The sequence below is a fragment of the Neoarius graeffei genome, chromosome 24, assembly GCF_027579695.1.
Source record: "Neoarius graeffei isolate fNeoGra1 chromosome 24, fNeoGra1.pri, whole genome shotgun sequence".
In the NCBI taxonomy this organism is placed as follows: Eukaryota; Metazoa; Chordata; class Actinopteri; order Siluriformes; family Ariidae; genus Neoarius; species Neoarius graeffei.
In genome coordinates this window covers 47,334,914-47,357,697 of record NC_083592.1, presented here as the reverse complement: position 1 = coordinate 47,357,697, position 22,784 = coordinate 47,334,914, and the positions used below count along the sequence as shown (strand labels likewise).

Genomic DNA, 22,784 nt, shown 5'->3' with positions numbered 1-22,784 from the left:
AATTATATTTTTATGAAAATAATTTCCAAAGCCTCTCAGAAATTCTCCATGGGAAATTCTGAAACAGGAGATGAAGTTAAAGCACAAAGGATAACTATATTAATGTATGCGGCATTCGTTTTCCTCTTCTTACGGTGATACGGGGCAGCTTTTTGGGCTATGTTGCTGGCAATAGGCAACCAGGTGAGACACAGGGCAACTAATTAGGGCAACAGACAATTAGCAACAACCAATCAGATAAGAACTGCTGAAGTTCTCAGAGCTAACTCATAGCTAGTGATAACTTTCAGCTAACTATGTTAGCAAAAAACACCGCTAGTTAGCTAAATCCCATTCAATCTCGATGGAGCAGTGGTTAGCTAACGGCAGTATACACTTAGCTGAAAAAAAATTGTCTTAATTACAACCTTGAGACACCGCCAGCTTTGTTGAAAATTTCAGAAGCTCTCAGGTGGTCCTGTGATTCACTGCTAGCACTCCAACTGGATGATCTTAAAAAGTTGCCCAAAATGACAAAATCGTTCGGATAGAAATTCTGTTGCCCAATCCCAATGGGAAAGTGTTGAATTAGCAACGTTGCCTGGCAACAAAGCCCAAAAAGTTGCCCTGTGTATCATCACCTTTACAATTCACAATTGTGTGTGTATACTTGCTACATACTGAGAACCAGAATACATTTTTTTTTTTTTTTACCAACAGAGTTAGGACAATTTTATTTATTTATTTAGAAGTGAGGACATTTTGGCAGGTCCTCACTTCTTTGAAGGACTGTTTTAGGGCTAAGGTTAGAATTAGGTTTACCTTAGGTCTCTGTGTTGCTATAACAATTTTAAAAAGTGGTGCCAAGCAAAACAAACCTCGCCCGGTAGCACGTACCGTATGATGAATATGAAGGAAGAGATCGCGAAAAAAAAAAATAGGTACCCTATGGGTCCATATAGCTACTGCTTATAAATAAAATTGTTTTCTGGTTCCATGTCGCCCTGTGATGACCTGGCGACTTGTCCAGGGTGTACCCCGCCTTTCACCCATAGTCAGCTGGGATAGGCTCCAGCTTGCCTACGACCCTGTAGAACAGGATAAAGCGGCTAGAGATAATGAGATGAGATGAGATGAGATGGTTCCATGTCCATACAGTAAATATAGCATATATATTTACTCGATGAGGCAGTAGCCACAAAAATGAAGCGTAATCCAAAAATGAACAATTTAAAAATCACAGAAATAAAATATACCAAGTGTCAGTACTTTATATTATTCTACTCTTACCTCTTAGTTTTCGAAACTGAAACCTCCGAACCGAGGCTGACATACACACGCTGTCGCCATGACCCAAACTCTTATTTCCCGGAAATGGCCTGGCGCTAGAGCTCAGTGGAACGCACTTTCCCTCTGTAATAAGCATAAACATGTCTGAAAGCGATTTCTTTAGTCTAGTCCATTTATTTTGAATGGTGAACCAAATTATGGACACTCACCGGCCATTTTAATCGAAACACGTGTATGCGCATGCGCAGTGCGCTATTGTTACACTGTTCTTACAGCATGATGACATAGTGGCTAGCGCCTCTATATGTAGCAGTAGCCAGAACAAAAACAAACGAACAAAAAAAATTTCTTGAATTTCCCTCTGGGATTAATAAAGTATCTATCTATATATCTAAAATGATTTTGACCTTTTTGGTGACCTTGACCGGATGGCCCTCAAAATGTTGGAGGTTCTATTTGAGACCAATGCCCATCTATCCTGCAAGTTTCATGAGGATTGGTCCAGCCGTTTTCCTGTAATATTGTTAATAAAAAAACAAAGAAACCCGACCGAAAACAATACCTTGCCCCATGGTGAACTCCGTTCCAGGCGAGGTAATGAACAGGGATCACCCTTTTAATTCACTGGCACACAGGTATGGGATTCAGTGCCTGGTCAAGGTGGTAAGGGTTGGGGTTAGGCATTTAGTTGTGATGGTTAAGGTAAGGGGTTAGGGAATGCATTAATGACAGTGTGTCCCCACAAAGATAGAAGTACGTGTGTATGTGTGCGTGCGCGCACGTATGCCTTTGCACCAGTCCTCTTTTCAACAGAATTGCTGTGATTACATGGAAGTTCCCAGGAGAAAGTCATTTTCACCATTCAGTACTGAGATGAGCCTACTGAGGAGCATAGTGAATGCATTTAAAAGCACTGTGTGGACGTCAAAGAGATTTAATCTGTCGTTCTATCCATTCCAAAGCCTGTTGTAATGCTGGAACAATTAATGGTGGATTGCCTTTTTTAATTGGTCATGTTTTCCACCAGGATCACATTTAAGCTGAATTTGTTTTTTCACTATGTTGAGAATCATAAAAGTGGCTCCATGTTCTACTTTGTATTCACAGAACTGTGCGCATCCCATCATCTTCGGTCATTTCCTGTCACTACTGTTGAACGTGCTCTTTACTAATGCTGTGTGCTTTTTTGGGTTTTTGCAGGATTCTGACTACCGTTGGGACAGACTTCGACTTGCGGACGCTCAGGGCAGTGCGAGTCCTACGGCCACTTAAGCTGGTGTCTGGAATTCCCAGTAAGTTACAAGATGTTATGCAGTAAACTCTTTCTATAGAGCTTTAGTTCAGATAAATTCAAATAAGTTGCAGGTATCCACACTGAAATAAAGTGAAAAATGTTTTCAGATGTTGTTTTAGTGCAGTTCGGTTGCTCTGCATTCACACTAGCTTGTAGTTTGTCTCTTGTGAGTGTGTAGAGGATTGTGGAGGTACACAGGCCAGTGGATTAGCAGATAATCAAAATAATCGAACCGTACTAGCTACATACACTCACCAGAGGCAACAGCGTTCTTTGCTGCTACCTTTGAAGCGTTATTGTTCTCAGTCGTGTATCTGTACGCTTTGAGAGGATAAGGTGAAACCACATTAGTTTTTTTAATTCATTTTTGTATTATTAATTGCTGGTAGGAATTAAAGTTGTAAGTTGGGAATTAAAGAAATTTGATGAAATTTTATGAGCAGAGATATTTTTGACAGCGGAGTGCTCAGATCTTTTCTCTCTGTGATCAGGTCTTCAGGTGGTCCTGAAGTCCATCATGAAAGCCATGGTGCCTCTGCTGCAGATTGGCCTGCTGCTTTTCTTTGCCATCCTCATGTTTGCCATCATTGGCCTGGACTTCTACATGGGCAAGTTCCACCGTGCCTGCTTCAGCGACGAAACTAGTATGTTCATCTTTCTGCAAGTTAATTGTCAAGTTAACTCATGCTTTTATGCTTCCACTCTTTCCTATGTTTGAAAGACTGTTGAGAAAACATCACTTCCGATGGGGAAGCAAACTTCTTCAAACAAATACTTCTTCAAGGTCTCCTCACTTGATGTTCGTTCTTCTTAAATGGTTCTACTTGGAATTTTTGCTGAATCCCAGAGGAGCAAACCAAAAAAGAAATCTTAAGGGAGTCTTTCTCTCAAAGTGAAGAGACAGTTTGAGTCTTTCTCTAGTCTAAACGTATTAATAATTGTTGTAGTTATGCCATGTTTTGGAAATAAAACAGTTCAGTTTTGACAATTCATGCATACGTCTTATCAAAAGGTGCTCCTGAAAGGTTTTTGGGTGGTTCAAAATTCCAGCTTGCAAAGCATTTTGTAAAAAGCTGTCTTGTGTGGTTCTACATAGAATAAGAACCCCCAGAAGAAGAACCTGAAGAACTCTTAATGGTGCAACATGGAATAGTTTTTGCTTCCCTATTGGAAAGGTTCTAACTTTCCAGTGAAGCTTCACTTGCAAGCTTTTCTTAAGAGGAAACCCTTGTTGTAAGCTTAGAAGTGTACAACCCCGAATCCAAAAAAGTTGGGACAAAGTACAAATTGTAAATAAAAACGGAATGCAATCATTTACAAATCTCAAAAACTGATATTGAATTCACAATAGAGCATAGACAACATATCAAATGTCGAAAGTGAGACATTTTGAAATTTCATGCCAAATATTGGCTCATTTGAAATTTCATGACAGCAACGCATCTCAAAAAAGTTGGGACAGGGGCAAGAAGAGGCTGGAAAAGTTAAAGGTACAAAAAAGGAACAGCTGGAGGACCAAATTGCAACTCATTAGGTCAATTGGCAATAGGTCATTAACATGACTGGGTATAAAAGAGCATCTTGGAGTGGCAGCGGCTCTCAGAAGTAAAGATGGGAAGAGGATCACCAATCCCCCTAATTCTGCACCGACAAATAGTGGAGCAATATCAGAAAGGAGTTCGACAGTGTAAAATTGCAAAGAGTTTGAACATATCATCATCTACAGTGCATAATATCATCAAAAGATTCAGAGAATCTGGAAGAATCTCTGTGCGTAAGGGTCAAGGCCGGAAAACCATACTGGGTGCCCGTGATCTTCGGGCCCTTAGACGGCACTGCATCACATACAGGCATGCTTCTGTATTGGAAATCACAAAATGGGCTCAGGAATATTTCCAGAGAACATTATCTGTGAACACAATTCACCGTGCCATCCGCCGTTGCCAGCTAAAACTCTATAGTTCAAAGAAGAAGCCGTATCTAAACATGATCCAGAAGCGCAGACGTCTTCTCTGGGCCAAGGCTCATTTAAAATGGACTGTGGCAAAGTGGAAAACTGTTCTGTGGTCAGACGAATCAAAATTTGAAGTTCTTTATGGAAATCAGGGACGCCGTGTCATTCGGACTAAAGAGGAGAAAGACGACCCAAGTTGTTATCAGTGCTCAGTTCAGAAGCCTGCATCTCTGATGGTATGGGGTTGCATTAGTGCGTGTGGCATGGGCAGCTTACACATCTGGAAAGACACCATCAATGCTGAAAGGTATATCCAGGTTCTAGAGCAACATATGCTCCCATCCAGACGACGTCTCTTTCAGGGAAGACCTTGCATTTTCCAACATGACAATGCCAAACCACATACTGCATCAATTACAGCATCATGGCTGCACAGAAGAAGGGTCCGGGTACTGAACTGGCCAGCCTGCAGTCCAGATCTCTCACCCATAGAAAACATTTGGCGCATCGTAAAACGGAAGATACGACAAAAAAGACCTAAGACAGTTGAGCAACTAGAATCCTACATTAGACAAGAATGGGTTAACATTCCTATCCCTAAACTTGAGCAACTTGTCTCCTCAGTCCCCAGATGTTTACAGACTGTTGTAAAGAGAAAAGGGGATGTCTCACAGTGGTAAACATGGCCTTGTCCCAACTTTTTTGAGATGTGTTGTTGTCATGAAATTTAAAATAACCTAATTTTCCTCTTTAAATGATACATTTTCTCAGTTTAAACATTTGATATGTCATCTATGTTCTATTCTGAATAAAATATGGAATTTTGAAACTTCCACATAATTGCATTCCGTTTTTATTTACAATTTGTACTTTGTCCCAACCTTTTTGGAATCGGGGTTGTAGACATGGGATTCCCAATAAAAGACAAAGTTGCATCTCTCTTACTTAAAAAAAAAATCAAATATGATTGTTAGTATCTGGTTGGAGTAGGATTGTGTGGTGTGTATCCTCCTCTCAGATGAGCAGATGGGCGAGTTTCCATGTGGCCTGCATGCTCCAGCTAACACCTGTGGAAATGGCACCACCTGTAGAGAGTACTGGTCTGGCCCAAACTTTGGCATCACCAACTTTGACAACATTCTCTTTGCTGTACTCACCGTCTTCCAGTGCATCACCATGGAGGGCTGGGTGGAAATCCTCTACAATGTGAGTCTAACACTGTATTTCTTTTACTCGTTTATATAACCAGACTTGAAGTAAAATCACACCAGCTGACCTGAACTTACCTGAGCTGAATTGCTGCTTTAGTAATGGCGTAATAATCAATGAAAGAACTTGCAAAGTAATGCTGGTGATAGGTTTAGTAGCAAACTCGGTTTGGCTGGAGTTAATGATTCATTCACTGTTACATGCTGTATCTAGTGCCATTTTGTCAAGTAAGGAATAACACACTTTATTCTATCCACATTCACTGGATATGAGCAATTGCGCACTCTGATTGGCTACTCTACTACTCAGCTATCAGCTCATATACCATGAGTAGAGAAATACAAAATGGTGGCACGTGTTGTTGAACCAACCAAGGACGAAATAGAAACTCTGCTCAAAAACACCCCCCCCCCCCCCCCCCCAAAAAAAAATATGGAATGAAAGTATTTGATGGTAAAATGTGTCTTTTTTTTTTCAAGAATTATTATTATTATAGTATTTTTCTAGGGCTGTCGAAGTTAACGCGATAATAACGCATTAACGCGATCTCAATTTATCGCGATTTAAAAAAAATAGTACCGTTAACGCAAATTCTAATTTGGCCCTGCGAGTCACCCGTAGTTCATGTTGAGGCTTGTCGCGCGCTGCTTCAATAAGAGTAAGTGTGAGTGATGGAGAAAGGTCTGTTAAACGGGAAGTTTCATTTCAAAAGTAGAGTGTGATTGAGTTGGTTTCGGTATGCACTTTGCAGTTCTAAAATACTTTTGTAAAGTGAGATTTCAGTATGCTGTAGCACTGTGATATGACACTAAATGTCTTTATTGAAGTCCAACTGCAATTTATTTTTGTTTGCACAGTACTGTGAAGTCCTAGCCTGGCAAGCCAGACTAAATGTGAATATTTAGTCTGGCCTCGATCCGTAGACATTTCCGACGGGTGTGGGAGGAACAACCCGCTGTCTTTCAAACTGTCTCTGTGCGTATAGGCCAACGCTCTGACCAATCAGCGCAACAGTGACTGTGACGTAGTCAGAGCGACAGAAAGCAGTGGGGGAGGCCTTGAAATAAATAATTTTTCAAAATGCGTATTAATTAATAAACAGGTTCTAGATATTAAGAAGTTTGGAGATAATGACCACAAGTTTGGAGTCTGTACCACATACTTAACATACACTCTTATTTTTTTCAAGTGTTTTTCAAGGGTTTGCTTAAACTGTTTGAGAGTTTTTATTTAGTGGTGTTTGGTGAAATAATTTCCCTTAAATTTAAAATAACGGGAAAATAAGAAACAATCAAAAAGTAATGTTTCAAAGCTGTTTATTAATTCTTCGTACTGCACAAACTAGCCCCATCCTTTTGGCTACGAGCGGAGCCAGCTGGTAGATCAGACTTTTGCCATAGCCGGTCGGCAAAACAGCGAAAACGTCCTTCTTGAAAAGGAATGAGCGGACAGCCTCTTCCTGCTCATGTTTCAACGAAAACTCCAAGTCTAACTCTTCTAAAACTGATTCCAAAGCGGAGTCAAACGTGCGCTGTTCACTAGCCGTAGCCATCTTTCCTGTTGTGCTTTCTCCAGCGTCGCGCAGCTTTGTCGTTACTCCTGCAAAAGCCCGCCCAAAGAATCCAAACAAAAACCTTGCGTTGTGATTGGCGGGCACGATTTGATGCCCGGGGTGTTTTTGTTTATATGGTGCGAGGCTAGACCCACTCGCTAGGCAAAAATATTTTTGGCCGCTAGGCGGGTGGGTCTAGTTTACTAGGCTAGTGAAGTCCTATAGGCTGTGACTGAATACAACTCCAGCACAATTGAAGTTTTATTTCATTTTTATTTTCTTTTGTCACACATGTCTGAACTGAGACACAGTAGTATGTGACTACATGTTTTATATTTGAGACTACTGCCATGTACACACGTAGCCGGGTATTTTTAAAACCGAACATTTTCCCCCCCTCCGTTTATAAAAATGTTTTATCCACACCACCTCGTCTTCGAAAAAAATCCCTTCCACACATAACCGAACATCTGCGTTTTCAATCACATTCATAAGCATTCCAAACCTGTAGATGGTTATTTCCCCAAATCCTACCCCCTAATCATATCGCCTGTGCTCTTGGAGCAGTAGTTGGGCTTCTAAAATTAAACATGTAAATAGCACCTGCACAATAATTAACGCTTTCAAGGCACTACTCCGATCCATTACTCTTTAGCTAGCCGCACACTACGCCGATTTTCAGCGTACCGAGCCAACTGAAGTCGTGAGTCAGGCGTAAAGACTAGTTTTCGATGGTACCGACTCATCTCACAGCCGATTCGAAAAACTAATCGGGAGCCAGACTGATCGGCGAGAATCGCTAGCAATAGCCAATCATATCTTTCGCATATAACACGTGACATCATTAAACACAATTTCTAGCGCGAGAAATACGTGTTGGTAGCAGCTAATGCAGGTATATACTGTAATTCCATAGACTGAAGCTTTATCCATAGACACAGTAGGCTGGAAAGCCACTCTGCTCAAGTTGTGTGGCTGAATTCCAGATCGCTTTAACTCCCCTATATAAGTGCACTATTTAAGGTTGGAAATAATAGCTCATGCAGCCTAGATAGTGCGCTACATATTCCATGTTGTGTCATTTGTAATTCAGCCTGTAGCATCTTCAAGTGTTGGATTTAACAGTAACTATATCCAATAGCCAAACACAAAGCTATTAAGTTGCCACGTGTCGCTTCAATCGCGACTGCACTCGTCAACAGTCGGGGGATATGTGCGTGCCCTGTCGGGAGTCGGCTCTGAAATGGGTCGGTTCGGTACCGCGTGGATCGCCGTGGTGTGCGGCTAGCTTAAATCCATGCTTAATCTGGCTTCTGCAGTAAACAAAGGTTGCACGTTTGAAGTCAGGGCAGATTTGTTGTCATTTTTTTTGGCGCAGATTGTGACGTTCTAAAACGCAAAACTCTGGTTATCTCTGTCTACACGAAAAGGCATACACGGAGTTTTCAAAAATCTTCACTTTGCCCGGAGTTTTTTTAAATATTCGTTTTTGATGTGTTTTCATGTGGATGACAGGCCAAAACGTAGAAAAATATCTTCGATTTAGCAGATACCCGGCTACGTGTGAACGGGGTCTACAGCTCCCTAATCCATCACAAAATCCAATGTTGCGTTTTGTATGTTCAGTACTGCCTAGTACAGACCTGGGCATTTTCCGGCCCGCGGGCCGCATCCGGCCCTTTGGTTCATTCTGACCGGCCCGCGTAAGGTTAATTAGAAATTACAAAATAAACGTATTTTCTAATTTTACCTCATGCATGGACTGAACGTGCATTGCTTTTATTTTGAAGTTGTGTTCAACAAAAACGCAATGCGCGCGACATGAACATGACATGAAATCCCACGAAACCTAATCCCGCGATAACTACTTCCGTAATTTGTCCAGACCAACCACAAACTTGCACGTCATCCTTCAAACGGTCCAGCCAATCACATAGTGTGACGTCACCAGCAGGCGCCGGAGCCCGAGCCGATCTGTAGATCTGATACCTACACCGAATCGACTGATGATCATCTGTCAGCTGTGCTTCGCATCTCCACCTCAGACGTTCAACCTGACTCTGATGCACTCGTTAAAGACCAACAGAGACGAGATTTCTCTCACTGAACAAATAAAAAACTGAAAAACACCAAATGAGCTGATTAGACTACAAATGTGGGCATCATTATTATAATATGATGTATCTTGCTTGATATTTGGAGTAGAAAGACAATATTGTGATGTCTTTATTGTGTTTTGGGGTGAATGTGACTGAAAAAAAATGGTACAAACGTTCACATTTTGTTAACCATTGTTTTGGGAAATTTGATTGAATAAATGACATTTTTTGTAAGGCAACCTCGTTTTTTCCATACTCTTACCAGTCTTAGCAGCTTGTAAAAACAATGATATTTATTGCTTTATATAAAGAAATACAATTAATATTATGCAGAATTTAGTTCAGCCTTTTGGTCCGGCCCTCCATAAAATTTTCTGTTTCTCATGTGGCCCCATGGAAAAAATAATTGCCCACCCCTGGCCTAGTATGTGAGTGAATAAACTCCCTTACCATTTTCTCTTGTCCCAGCAGTTTTTAACAAGTACTTTTAGCATAAAATGTGTTCACCATTTTAATTGTAACATTTTACTTTAAAAGCCTTATTCATTTACATATATTTAAAAAATGCGATTAATCGCGATTAACTATATGAAATTCTGAGATTAATCGCGATTAAATTTTTTAATCGTTTGACAGCCCTATATTTTTCACAAATTGCTACTGTCATTTCGCCGGTTTGTTTCCAGTCTTCATCTTTTAAGCATTAAACTTTGTTTAATTTTTTTAGACCGGTTCAAAAGCTCAAAGAAACTTGAAAATTACAGAACTGAAATGTCCAAGGAAGAATTAAATAAATGTCTAAAGCTATTCTATATTTCGGCACAACAGCAAAATGGCACTTTCTACAAAAAAACAACACTCAAGTCAATTCGTGTAGCCATCGATAGGTTTTTAAGAAATCCGCCTGAGCGGAAATGATTTTGTCAGGCATTTTGTGTAAAGTTTTTATTTATCAAATTTGCAGGAAATAAAAATGCTCTGTTTCTTAAAATCCAGTGAATGTGGATATAATAAAACACTTATTCCACTCAATCTTGTCGTACATGGCTTATAGCCAACTCGGTGCTACGTGCCTCGTCAGCTATCAGCTCATGTACCGTACGACTCGATTTCATGGAATAACTGTTAGAGAGTGCTGTTATAGGTGGAAAAAACTAATCAACAATGTGTTGGTGTCGTGAACTGAAATAAAGTAGAGTTACAGATATCACCCTTAATTTGATTATTTTCCTATAATGGCACGTCTTTGAGGAGCGTTTCATTCCTCTTATTATACTGCAAAAATTTGCGAACACTAGCCATTTTAATTGTTAAAGGTCCCATGGCATGGTGGTTTGTTGATGCTTTAAACGGGCTCGTGGAGGCTTCCGGATGTTATATCCGCAGCCTTTCTCGAAATGAACCCTCGGCACGTAAATATAGCCTCCTGGGAGAAAGCCCCATTTCAGCCCTTTTCCCAGTGCGTCATTTTGCTAATGAGAAGCAGGAGGCGGGGAAGGGTAGAGGGTGGGGGCGGGCCATGGGGAGAGGGGCTTGACCAAGCTGCGCGCACACATACTCGCTGCTATCAGCGCCTGTAGCCACGCTGCTAAGACAAAACCCCGTTCTCCCTCGGACTCCTTTCGTAAACTCAACGTGACACAGAGAACAGAGTGAGAGTGTTCGGAGTGGTAGTTTATGAACGTATAATACCCTAGGCTTGAACACGCACTCCATAACCAAAGAGGATAGAAGCAGCAACTACAGCAACATAGCGCTTATCCAAAAGAAGACATGCATTGCGGAGCAATAGTCAAACATAAGCTCATAAGTTACAGTCAATTTCCAGACTAAACTCAGTTTAACAGAGCATGCTGCATGCTCTTTAGTTTTGTAGCGCAGAGTACCTGGCTAACTGCAGGAAGCGGTTAGCTGCACAGCTAATGTAGCCATTGCTAGGCTAACGCACCGATTTTAAAACACGGCAAAACGACCAGTTATACACTTACTTGTTCGGTGTTTGTGGCTGATGCGGCAGGGATGCTTGGTACGGACCCAGGCTTCAGTGACAGTTGATGTGCAAAACCTGCCCTGTTCTGTCCCAAGTTGTGGAAACATTCCTCAGGAAAATGCTTCCGACAAACATACACCGTCTTAGGTAGACTCGACGGCGTATTATTGAAGTAAATAAAATTAAGCCACTGCGTCTTCAGGGGCTCTCCCGTCGGCAGTAAAAACAGACTCCTTTCTGTGTTGTCACATCCATGTACAGCGCAATTTCCATGTTTCGCTCACTTAGGTGATGCCATGTTGTGTCCTCTATGGTCTCCTCACTACAACTGGGCGGGGCAATCCATACAGTGGGTGGGAATCCAGAGGGGGGGCGTGGGGATCATCTCCCTTGCTGACGTAGTAAAGGGAAGAGCTTATCAACGCGCCGTTTTGACGCGCCATTCTCAAATGTTGGGCATAGTTTGGTTTACACATTATGAAATTTCTAGCCACTGGGGTGACTTAAGAAGGTCAGAGGAACTCATTTTAACGTTAAAAAACCTCAGAAAGTGAAAATTTCATGCCATGGGACCTTTAAAGAAAAGCATCCATGTTTACTTTTTAAAATGCTTTTATCCAGTTACATTTAATTGTAGAGCGTCTACAAAACTACTCCTGTTATTACATATATTAAAGAGACTGGAAACAGTCAGTCCCTCAGTTTGTCTTGAAGTTAATAATACAAAAAACTGCAGCTTGTTACTTGAAATCATAGAAGCATAAAATAATCTGTCCTTAGCTTTTGCCATGGTGGAAAACTTCAGTAAAAAGTGCTACCTCTGACTGACACTGGAGACTCCTTCCAAAATGTCTTTGAAAAAGTGTGTTAATAACTACTTTTTAACTGAGCCCGAGGTCTTTATGGGAAAATATCAAACCAAGGTCTTGACGACTGAGGTCTGATATTTTCCCGTAAAGACAGAGTAAGCGAGGTTAATAAGGAGTTTATTATATGACAGTCATTATAATGAGGCTTGACACTGATTTCGGTCATGTCATATTTGTAACGTAGTTGAGTCACACAGGCAGAATAAATGGCTAGCGGTTTCAAAACTGAACTTCTGTGAACGGTTAGCGGTTTCTGAGTGCTCTTCGTTGCTCATTTCTTGAATAACTCGGTGACTCTTGTTTGTCTTTTGTGTTTTGGCCAGTTTTGATTCCATTTTGATTTCCAGTTAATCTTTTTTTGTTTTGTTTTAATTTTTGGTTGTTTTTTGCAACGTTGAAAGCTGGCGCCTTGGAAAGAAAGTCCGTAATCGCCCACGGGCATTACGGAAAAATTCTGCCCATCAAGGAACCAATCAGAGCGCACGAGTTTACTGGAAGTAGCTCATGCCATATAATAATACGGCATAAACTTGGGGTTTTCCTTAAAGCTGGCGTTACTGTTAACGTATACAAGTCAAGTTTATTTGTATAGCGCTTTTAACAGTAGACATTGTTACAAAGCAGCTTTACAGAAATTTAAAGACTTTAAACATGAGCTAATTTGATCCCTAATCTATCCCCAATGAACAAGCCTGTGGCGATGGTGGCAAGGAAAAACTCCCTCAGACGACATGAGGAAGAAACCTCAAGAGGAACCAGACTCAAAAGGGAACCCATCCTCATTTGGGTGATAACAGACAATGTGATTATAAATAACTTGCTTCTATAACAGTGTCCTACTGTATAGAGTCACAAAGTATAACTGTGTAACCAGGAAATTGATTATAGTTTTAACATGAAGTCTGTTTTGTTGAAGTTATAAACTGTTCACTGATGGAAACTTGAGTGCAAAACTGTTCATGACAACTGCAGCCCTAAAGTTAGCAAGTTAACGGTAGTCCTCAGTCATAAAAGCATTACTGTAAGTGTCCAGAGCGTCTTCAAGTGCGACTTTCGACTGTCCACATGGGGCCGTCCTCTACAGGAGTGATGTGATGAGACTCCAGCCAGATGTAGGGCATCAGGATGGATCAGGCAGGTCCGAGGAGCAGAAGAGGTCAGCATCTCGATCTCAGGATCAACATGTAACTCAGAGGGACAGACAGAGTGGGGGGAAAGAGAGAGAGAACCCAGGTTACACCTTCTGACCAACTAAATTCAGGAATTCAACAACACTAAGCTGTAAAGGCCTCTGCATGCTCTTGCGACAAGGCTTTCGCAGATAGCTTTTCGCAGACAGTTGTAATTTATCGTTGAGCGGGGAGTAATAGGCGTGCGCGATGTTATTCACCGGCACAACGCAAGGGGGCGCGAAGTCGCTAGGAGTAGTTGGTGGGTGTGGTTAGTGGAGTGTTTATCCTCCGGTTACTTATAATGACGAGAACTTTTTTTTTTTTTATAATGACTAGAACTGGAGTCGTATAGATGTCCGTACTTCCTCAATCAACTGCTCTTCATGCTGCTCCATCTTCGCTCGTGTTTTTAAAAATGCCGGTCGTGAAAACAAACCAAACCGGGAAAGTAGGGAAGCGGAAGTGCGTGTACAGCGGATGTAGAGTGGACCAATCAGAGCCCTCTTGTCTGCAACGCTGTCTGCGAGGCTTCTGCGGTGGTCACAATTTTTGGGAGGTGCGCGCAGAGCGTCTGCGAAGGTGGGGGGGCTACGCAGACACTGTCTGCGACGCTATCTGCGAGGACTGGGTTGTCAGCATAAATTGGCCTTAACTCAATATAATTCTTTGTTGTAGGTACATTTCTGTTTCTGTAGTGTTGTACTTCACAGTTACCTGTTACACAGGGGCACAGATACTGTGATTTCCTGCATCTGTGCTGTATCAATGGCTTTGTGTTTACTTTCTCAGAACACTGCTGAATCACTGTTTACCCACTGGGAGCTTAATAGCGTTATCAGTCCTGCTCCTTTTGTGCATGATCTCGGCTGGCGGTGGTCTGGTAGTGATTGATTTTATGTTCGAAACACTTCCATCTGGATCCAACAGAAAAAGGAAGTCTATCAGTTGTGCCTCGAATGTACGGTACAATGTTTTCTCATCGGCACAGTTCCAAATGTTCCAAATACTAATCATGGCCAAATTTATTTGGTCACCGCTTCGAATGAGAGTCGCCACTTGTGCCAAAATGGTCAATAAAACAAATATGACCACACGCAGACTCGTAGAGGACTCGTCTCTCAAAAGTCTCAGTCTCTCTGGATTTTTCCTTGGCAGTCTGGAGAGTGGCGTATGCCAATACGCAACATAATACAGTTATGCTAAGCCTCTTTTCACTCAGAGTTGTCAGGCACAGCTACTTGTTTGTTGTTGAAATCCTGGATAGGGTTATTACAGCATTACGGTTTCACTATTTGTCACAGTGTATGACAGTTACTTCGCTGTTGACATTTTCACATAGCGAAAGAACATTGCTGACCATGACGAAATGAAACAGTTACCTATTTTTAGCTAAGCAGCACTAGACATTGGCAACCTAGTTAGATTTTTTTTTTTTTTGGCCCAGTGCACAACCTTTCTTCACACCAGCTCTCTTGTTAAACATGTGATAAATAACGACAATATACTGTAAAAGTCATTCTCAAAATTATTAGCAGCTCATCTGGCCATAAGGCCAATGAGCTATCGCCATGGCGTGGCGTCCGTTGAACACAATTCAGTTAAATCGTATCTCCTCCATCAATTCTCCGTGGATTTCTGTTCCCATTGTTTTGTTTGAAAGAACTCATCACTCCGCACAAAACTTGGTCGTTGTGTTGTCAAATTATTTTGTTAATTAGGACAAATTAATGAATTTTCCAGGCCTCTCACTAGAATTGTATCTCCTCTCTCATTTCTCATCCGATTCCAGTTCTGATCGATGTTTGGGTAGATCTTCCCTCAGGGCACAAACCCTGGTCATTTGTTTGTTGATTTTCCTCTTGCAAACAATTCGTTTGCAACTTTGTTTATTTTCAGTTAAATCACATCTCCTCCGTCGGTTGTCCGCAGTTTTCCGTTCCGATTGTTTTATTTGAAAGACCTCCTCACTCCACACAAAACTTGGTGGTTGTTTTGTCAAATTTTTTACAAATTAACAAATTTTCCAGGCCTCTCACTAGAATTGTATCTCCTCTCTCATTTCTCATCCGTTTCCAGTTCTGATCGATGTTTTGGGTAGATCATCCCTCAGGGAACAAAACCTGGTCGTTTGTTTGTTGAGTTTCTTGTTGTAAACAATTTATTTACAACTTTTATTTTCAGTTAAATCACATCTCCTCCGTCGGTTCTCCGCAGTTTTCCGTTCCGATTGTTTGTTTTATTTGAAAGACCTCCTCACTCCACACAAAACTTGGTGGTTGTTTTGTCAAATTTTTTACAAATTAACAAATTTTCCAGGCCTCTCACTAGAATTGTATCTCCTCTCTCATTTCTCATCCGTTTCCAGTTCTGATCGATGTTTTGGGTAGATCTTCCCTCAGGGAACAAAACCTGGTCGTTTGTTTGTTGAGTTTCTTGTTGTAAACAATTTATTTACAACTTTGTTTATTTTCAGTTAAACCATATCTCCTCCCTCCCTCCCTCCGTTCTCAAAGGATTTCAGTTATGATTGTTTTAATTGAAAGAACTTGACCTTCTGCAAAAAGCTTGGTCATTGTCAATTTTTTGCGAACAAGTTAGTAATCAGGTCAACTTAACACTGACTAGAATTGTATCTCCTCTCTCATTTATCATGCGAATTCAGTTCTGATCGATGTTTTGGGTAGATCTTCCATCGGGGAACAAAATGTAGTCCTTTGTTGATTTTCCTGTTGTAAACAATTAGTCGTGGAGGTTGGTCCTCTCTCACATTGTCACATTTCAGTTCTGTTTGATGTTTTGGTCGTCAGGGTTGTTTTGACGGCAGGCCAGATGAGCAACTACGTTCTAGTCTTTCTATGAAGCAGCAACAATCAAGGGAATAGTTTCAATTTGGGCACTTTACCAAATTTTAATATCACCTGGTATTTTTCTGATCAAATGCCCGGTTTTGGTAGCCTGGGCCCGCCCATCCTAAGTGTGACGCAACACGAGGGCCTGTTCCGAGCTTAGTCTGGCCACGCAGGCTATCTACAGCATTTCCAAGCTCCCGAAAAATCGGGAACCAATCAACTTTGAGCATCTCCAACGGCCCTGGGTAGAGGCGTGTTCAAGGCAGTGACGTAGTAGAACTGCGACCGGAAGCCATAGATTGTTTACAGAATCTATGCCGGAAGCGCTTCATTCACTAGAAACATTACGAACATGGAGCAGCGGCAAGCCTTTGACACAGCGGTAGATGCTGTATTGAAAGCATTCAATGGGAAGTTCTCATTGAAAACGGAGCAAAGAGCAGCCCTGGAGGTATTTATCTTCTTCCTGTTACTCAAGCAGTTTCCGTCGCGTCACATACGTCAGAGGAAAGAGTGATGTGATTGGTTTAAGCTTCATCACAGCCTTTTCTGGCTTCGACCAGTAGCAAACTGAGGCATTTCAGGGAGGCGGGTCAACCACGGGCTCTGGGAAACGGTTGGGCTTAATATCTTTGCCAGACCAAATGCTCGCAGAGCTTTGAAGTCGTGTTAGCCAGGCTACGGTTTTGGTGCCTGCTGTAGCCTCAGGGTGTTTTCACACTTGGTCCCTTTCAGCCATCTAACCGAACTCAGATCGATGACTCAGCATTTTTTGCGCATAATATGTGAACACTCCAACCGTACCCAGACCCCTTTAAAGCGAACCGAACTGAGACCACCTCAGGAGGTGGTCTCAGTACGGTTCGCTAAAAATCAACGGTATGGTTCGCCTAATCTGCGCATTGTGAACAAAAAGCGCATCGGGTTCACTTCGCCTTTTTCACTGTAGTTTAACCTTCTTCGTTTTCCGTAGTTGGTCACGTGACTGTAGCAGGGAAACTCAACTTCCTTTTGGAACTTACCACAGCCGCTGGAATAAATCTATTTTCCTTAATCCGCACTATTTTGATCAAAGAATACAGCAGGGCAAGCATGGCAGCAGACATTTTGATTCAAGAGAAAATTACCCAGAATTCCATGGACTGGGGGTCTGAGGGCTCTAGAGGACCTGGTGTGAACAGAAAGAGGACTGAGGCCCCATCAAAGCTTAACTGGACCAGAAAGAGAACCCAGTCCTCTTTGTAATAAATTCACAGTGTGAACACAAAAAGAACTGAGTTCTTTTTCTGTTGGTCCACTTTTTGGTCCACTTAAAGAGGACTGAGTCTGGTTCCTTTAAAGGGGACCAGGTGTGAAAACACCCTTAAAGAGGACTGAGTCTGGTTCCTTTAAAGGGGACCAGGTGTGAAAACACCCTTAAAGAGGACTGAGTCTGGTTCCTTTAAAGGGGACCAGGTGTGAAAACACCCTCAGATTCCTGTTCTTGTTGAAACGGCAAGAATTCAATGTAGTCTTCTGATGTTGTAGCCAATCTGCATCAAGGTTTGGTGTGTACCGTGTTCTGAGATGCTTTTCTGCTCAACACGGTTGGAAAGACTGATAAACCCAGTCTGGCTGTTCTCCTCTGACTTCTCTGATTAACAAGAATTGCTGCTCACTCAGTGTGTTTGTTTATCACACCATACAAGGAGATGCAAACATTCTTTTTTTTTTTACAAAGAATTTTGAATTTTTTTTTTAATTCCTTTAATATTTTCACCATTGGGTTATGTGATTTTGGTCCATTAATACTTGGATCCTGTGAAAGATCTACGATATTTTTAGACTAGCTTATCATACCATGCATATTTCAAACTGTAACCCCCATAATCCTGGAGCAGCCCCAAAGCCACAGAACACACGTCTCTTTGAGGAGTCACATCCCTAATTTATGAGAGGTGAAATAGCTCCCAAAGTGCCAGTGATGTCACTTGAAAACATCTGTCACACTTTGACAAAGCTGAAGATTTACATCCCGAGGTCACCGTCCTATTTTTGGATGGCGGCAGAGCAGCTGACGTTTCTCGAAACAGTGGAGCAATATGTTTTTGATCCATGGCCCTAAAGAGTTCAGGTTTAGCCACTTCAGAGCGGCATGAATAATCTCTAGTTCTGCTGCCTTAATTACACAGCACTGCTCCTTCCTCCCATCCGTGCCAAAAATATCATGATTAATCACATTGTCATCAGAGGCTATTACTGCAGAATTTAGTTCAACGCTGCAGGAGGGTCATCTATGACCAGCCTGTAATCCATCACACTGAGCCTGTGTATGTTGTGTGTGTATCTGACAGTTGAATGAACAGGCATCAGGGTCTTCAGCAGGTGTCAGGAGGTCTGATGCATGGTGCGTCAGATGGGCACGTGGGATGGAGAGGGGAACAAAGTGGCTTTCTCGTTTCCTGCCATTAATGCCCCCTCGCTCTTCTCCTCCTTCACTTCATTCGTCATTCCCAGATTACAGCTGCTAATGGCTTATGAAATGAAAGATGAGCTCAGGGTAGAGATGTGCAAACCCTTGCCAGGAAGCCTTATCTGTTGTCATTTACATGACATCCATATGGTCACATGTTGCTTTGTCTCATGTTCGGTTATTAAATCATCTGCCCTGTCCTTTCCAGCATGTGAGCATAGAATTATGTCTGTTGATATGAAGTCGGATAAACCCCAGGTAGCTTGAAATGGAGTAAACTAAAATTGAAACACTTCTTAGAGTTACAACCCCAATTCCGAAAAAGTTGGGCCACTCTGTAAAACATCAGTAAAATCAGAATGCGATAATTTGCAAATCATGGAAACCCTATATTGCATTGAAAATAGTACAAAGACAACATATCAAATGTTGAAACTGAAAAATTGTATTGTTTTTTGAAAAATATATGCTCATTTTGAATTTGATGTCAGCAACACGTTTCAGAAAACTTGGGACAGGGACAACAAAAGAGTGAAAAAGTTGTGTAATGCTAAAAAAAAAGTCATTTGGTTAATTGGCAACAGGTCAGTAAAATGATTGGGTATAAAAAGAGCATCCCAGAGAGGCGGAGTCTCTCAGAAGTAAAGATGGGGAGGGGTTCACCGCTCTGTAAAAGACTGCTTGGGCAAACAGTACAACAATTTAAGAATAACGTTCCTCAATGTAAAATTGCAAAGAATTTGGGGATCACATCATCTATGGTACATAATATCATTAAAAGATTCAGAGAATCTGGAGAAATCTCTGTATGCAAGAGACAAGGCTGAAAACTGACATTGGATGCCTGTGATCTTCAGGCCCTCAGGAGACACTGCATTAAAAGCAGACACGTGTCTGTAGTGGAAATCACTGTATGGGCTCAGGAACACTTCAGAAAACCATTGTCTGTGAAAACAGTTAATTACTGCATCCACAAATGCAAGTTAAAACTAGATATAAACAATATCCAGAAACACAGCTACCTTCTCTGGGCCCGAGCTCTTTTAGGATGGACTGAGGTGAAGTGGAAAATTGTCCCAAGGTCTGACGAATCGAAATCTGAAATTCTTTTTAGAAATCTTGGACATCACATCCTCCAGGCCAAAAAGGAGAGAGACCATCCGGCTTGTTATCAGTGCACAGTTCAAAAGCCAGTGTCTGTGATGGTATGAGGGTGCATTAATGTACATGACACTGGGTAGCTTGCACATCTTGGAAGGCATCATGAATGCTGAATGATATATACATGTTTCAGAGCAACATGCTGCCATCCAGACAAAATATTTTTCAGGGAAGGCCTTCCTTCTTTCAGTAAGACAATGCCAAACTGCTTTCTGCACATATTAAAACTGCATGGTTCTGTAGTAGGGCGGCACAGTGGTGTAGTGGTTAGCGCTGTCGCCTCACAGCAAGAAGGTCCGGGTTCGAGCCCCGTGGCCGGCGAGGGCCTTTCTGTGCGGAGTTTGCATGTTCTCCCCGTGTCCGCGTGGGTTTCCTCCGGGTGCTCCGGTTTCCCCCACAGTCCAAAGACATGCAGGTTAGGTTAACTGGTGACTCTAAATTGAGCGTAGGTGTGAATGTGAGTGTGAATGGTTGTCTGTGTCTATGTGTCAGCCCTGTGATGACCTGGCGACTTGTCCAGGGTGTACCCCGCCTTTCGCCCGTAGTCAGCTGGGATAGGCTCCAGCTTGCCTGCGACCCTGTAGAAGGATAAAGCGGCTAGAGATAATGAGATGAGATGAGGTTCTGTAGTAAAAGAGTCCGGGTGCTAAACTGGCCTGCCTGCAATTCAAATTAGTCACTGTGTAGTTGGAATTAATCACTGTGATTGTGACATGATGTGAATGCACTACATGTTTTTAAGTCCTAGTGTGTGCTCACTAGTGTGTGTTTTAAAAATATTGCATGTAGTTTTAGTCTTAGCTCCTCTCCTACTGCCTGTTCTCTTATAAACATCTGTTTCTTATGCCTTTACTACATAAAACACATACAAATGGTTATATATACTATGAAAAGAAGGCTGTCTGTCTCTGTCTGTTCACCTATGGAAATGAACACAGCTGGATGCACATACTCCATACTTTGCACATGGATTGGTGACACCCCAGAGGGGCCCGGGACAACATTTTTGATTTTCCAAAACATGGGATTCATGCTAATCCAACACACTATTCATTTCCCATAGGCTACATGTTCACGCTAACACACTGCTAAACCAACACACTATTCATTTCCCATAGGCTACATGCTCACGCTAACACACTGCTAAACCAACACATTATTCATTTCCCATAGGCTACATGCTCACGCTAACACACTGTGCTAAACCAACACACTATTTATTTCCCATAGGCTACATGCTCACACTAACACACTGTGCTAAACCAACACACTATTTATTTCCCATAGGCTACATGCTCACACTAACACACTGTGCTAAACCAACACACTTTATTTCCCATAGGCTACATGCTCACGCTAACACACTGTGCTAATCCAACGCAATATTAGCTCACACTAACACACTGCTAAACCAACACACTATTCATTTCCCATAGGCTACATGCTCACGCTAACACACAGCGTGCAGCCTCAGCAGGGAATCCCATCCCCGACTCACCTGAGAATTTCGATTGTACAGGACCTTGCAATCAGCGCTCCTCACCGGAGACTTCCGCTAGGGCTAAGTCTACATCACTGAGGAGACGCGGGGAGCGATTTACATCATTTTGACAGAACACAATCGAAAAAAAAAAAAAAATATATATATATATATATATATATATATATACCGTATATGAGTGATTCCACGCTTATGGGTACTGAAATGGGGACATGAACTTATTCACCTAAAACCATTTCTTTTTTTACCATCAGGTCACAAAACATGTAATCTTTAATGAATGATATGTTAAAAGATAACTTTAATTTTCTGAGATGTAATAAAAACATATTTATATGCCAAAGTCAAGCCTATGAGTTCCAAAATGATGTCTGTTCCATTACTTCTGTTACGATTGTCCATCTCGCGTCTGTTACAAATTAATTACAATCTAGCTATATACCATGTTAATCTTATTGAAAGAATGTGTATGTTTATTCTACTACACATGTTTATTAATTATATTTGCTAAAACATCACCTTCCTATGTTTCAAAAAGTAATTCTACATTGTTAAAATTGAGAATATATATGTCCACAACACTTCTGTTACGTTCTGACTTTGGCATATAAATATGTTTTTATTACATCTCAGAAAATTAAAGTTATCTTTTAACATATCATTCATTAAAGATTACATGTTTTGTGACCTGATGGTAAAAAAAGAAATGGTTTTAGGTGAATAAGTTCATGTCCCCATTTCAGTACCCATAAGTGTGGAATCACTCATATATATTGCACATGTCCACTCAACTCTCCACTGGGCCTTCAAGACCTGTGTTATACAAAGGTATTTGACATTCGACTCCCTTTATTTAATGGTGCAGTTCCTCGACACTGGGCCTACTAGAGCTGTGTTATAGACCTGCCCAATTCCAAGCAGCTGTCTGACCAAACCCTCGGACCAACGACTAGTTTAACAAACAATGGATTTACTGATGTGCAGACAGATCCAGTAGGGGTCTGGGTTCACTGATTTTTCATCCTCTTAACTGTCACTTTAACGTTCAGGTATTCAGGTAATAAAATATTCCACCAATATTCCCATAAGCATCAGTATCTTCGCTAAATTACACTAGACTCATCAATAATTTATCCTGTATGATTCAGTTTCATCATAATCATATGTATGTGGTAAAACAGGTGAGGTATTAGCACACTTTTTTTTTAATAATAAACACAAGCGAAAGCACTGATGCACTAATATACGACCTGCTTGACGAACAAAGTGCCTGTATTTAAAATATATATATATTAAACTCAGTTTAGCTTCTTGTGATTTGAGATAAAGAGGAAGCTATATTTTCAGAGGAGGGAGTATGGGCTTGACGAAGCCACCCTACTTTATTATGTTGTCTCTTGTATTTTTCCATAT

At 41.4% G+C, this 22,784-nt stretch overlaps 1 protein-coding gene across 1 annotated transcript in view; it reads left to right on the top strand.

The window, feature by feature from the left end:
- Nucleotides 1-22,784, top strand: part of cacna1ba (calcium channel, voltage-dependent, N type, alpha 1B subunit, a) — a 380,512-nt gene that overhangs the window by 95,190 nt on the left and 262,538 nt on the right. Inside the window, exons 4-6 of the mRNA XM_060907396.1 lie at nt 2,470-2,561; nt 3,055-3,207; nt 5,536-5,723. Coding sequence (XP_060763379.1) covers nt 2,470-2,561; nt 3,055-3,207; nt 5,536-5,723 — 433 coding nt within the window. The remainder of the gene's footprint in view (nt 1-2,469; nt 2,562-3,054; nt 3,208-5,535; nt 5,724-22,784) is intronic.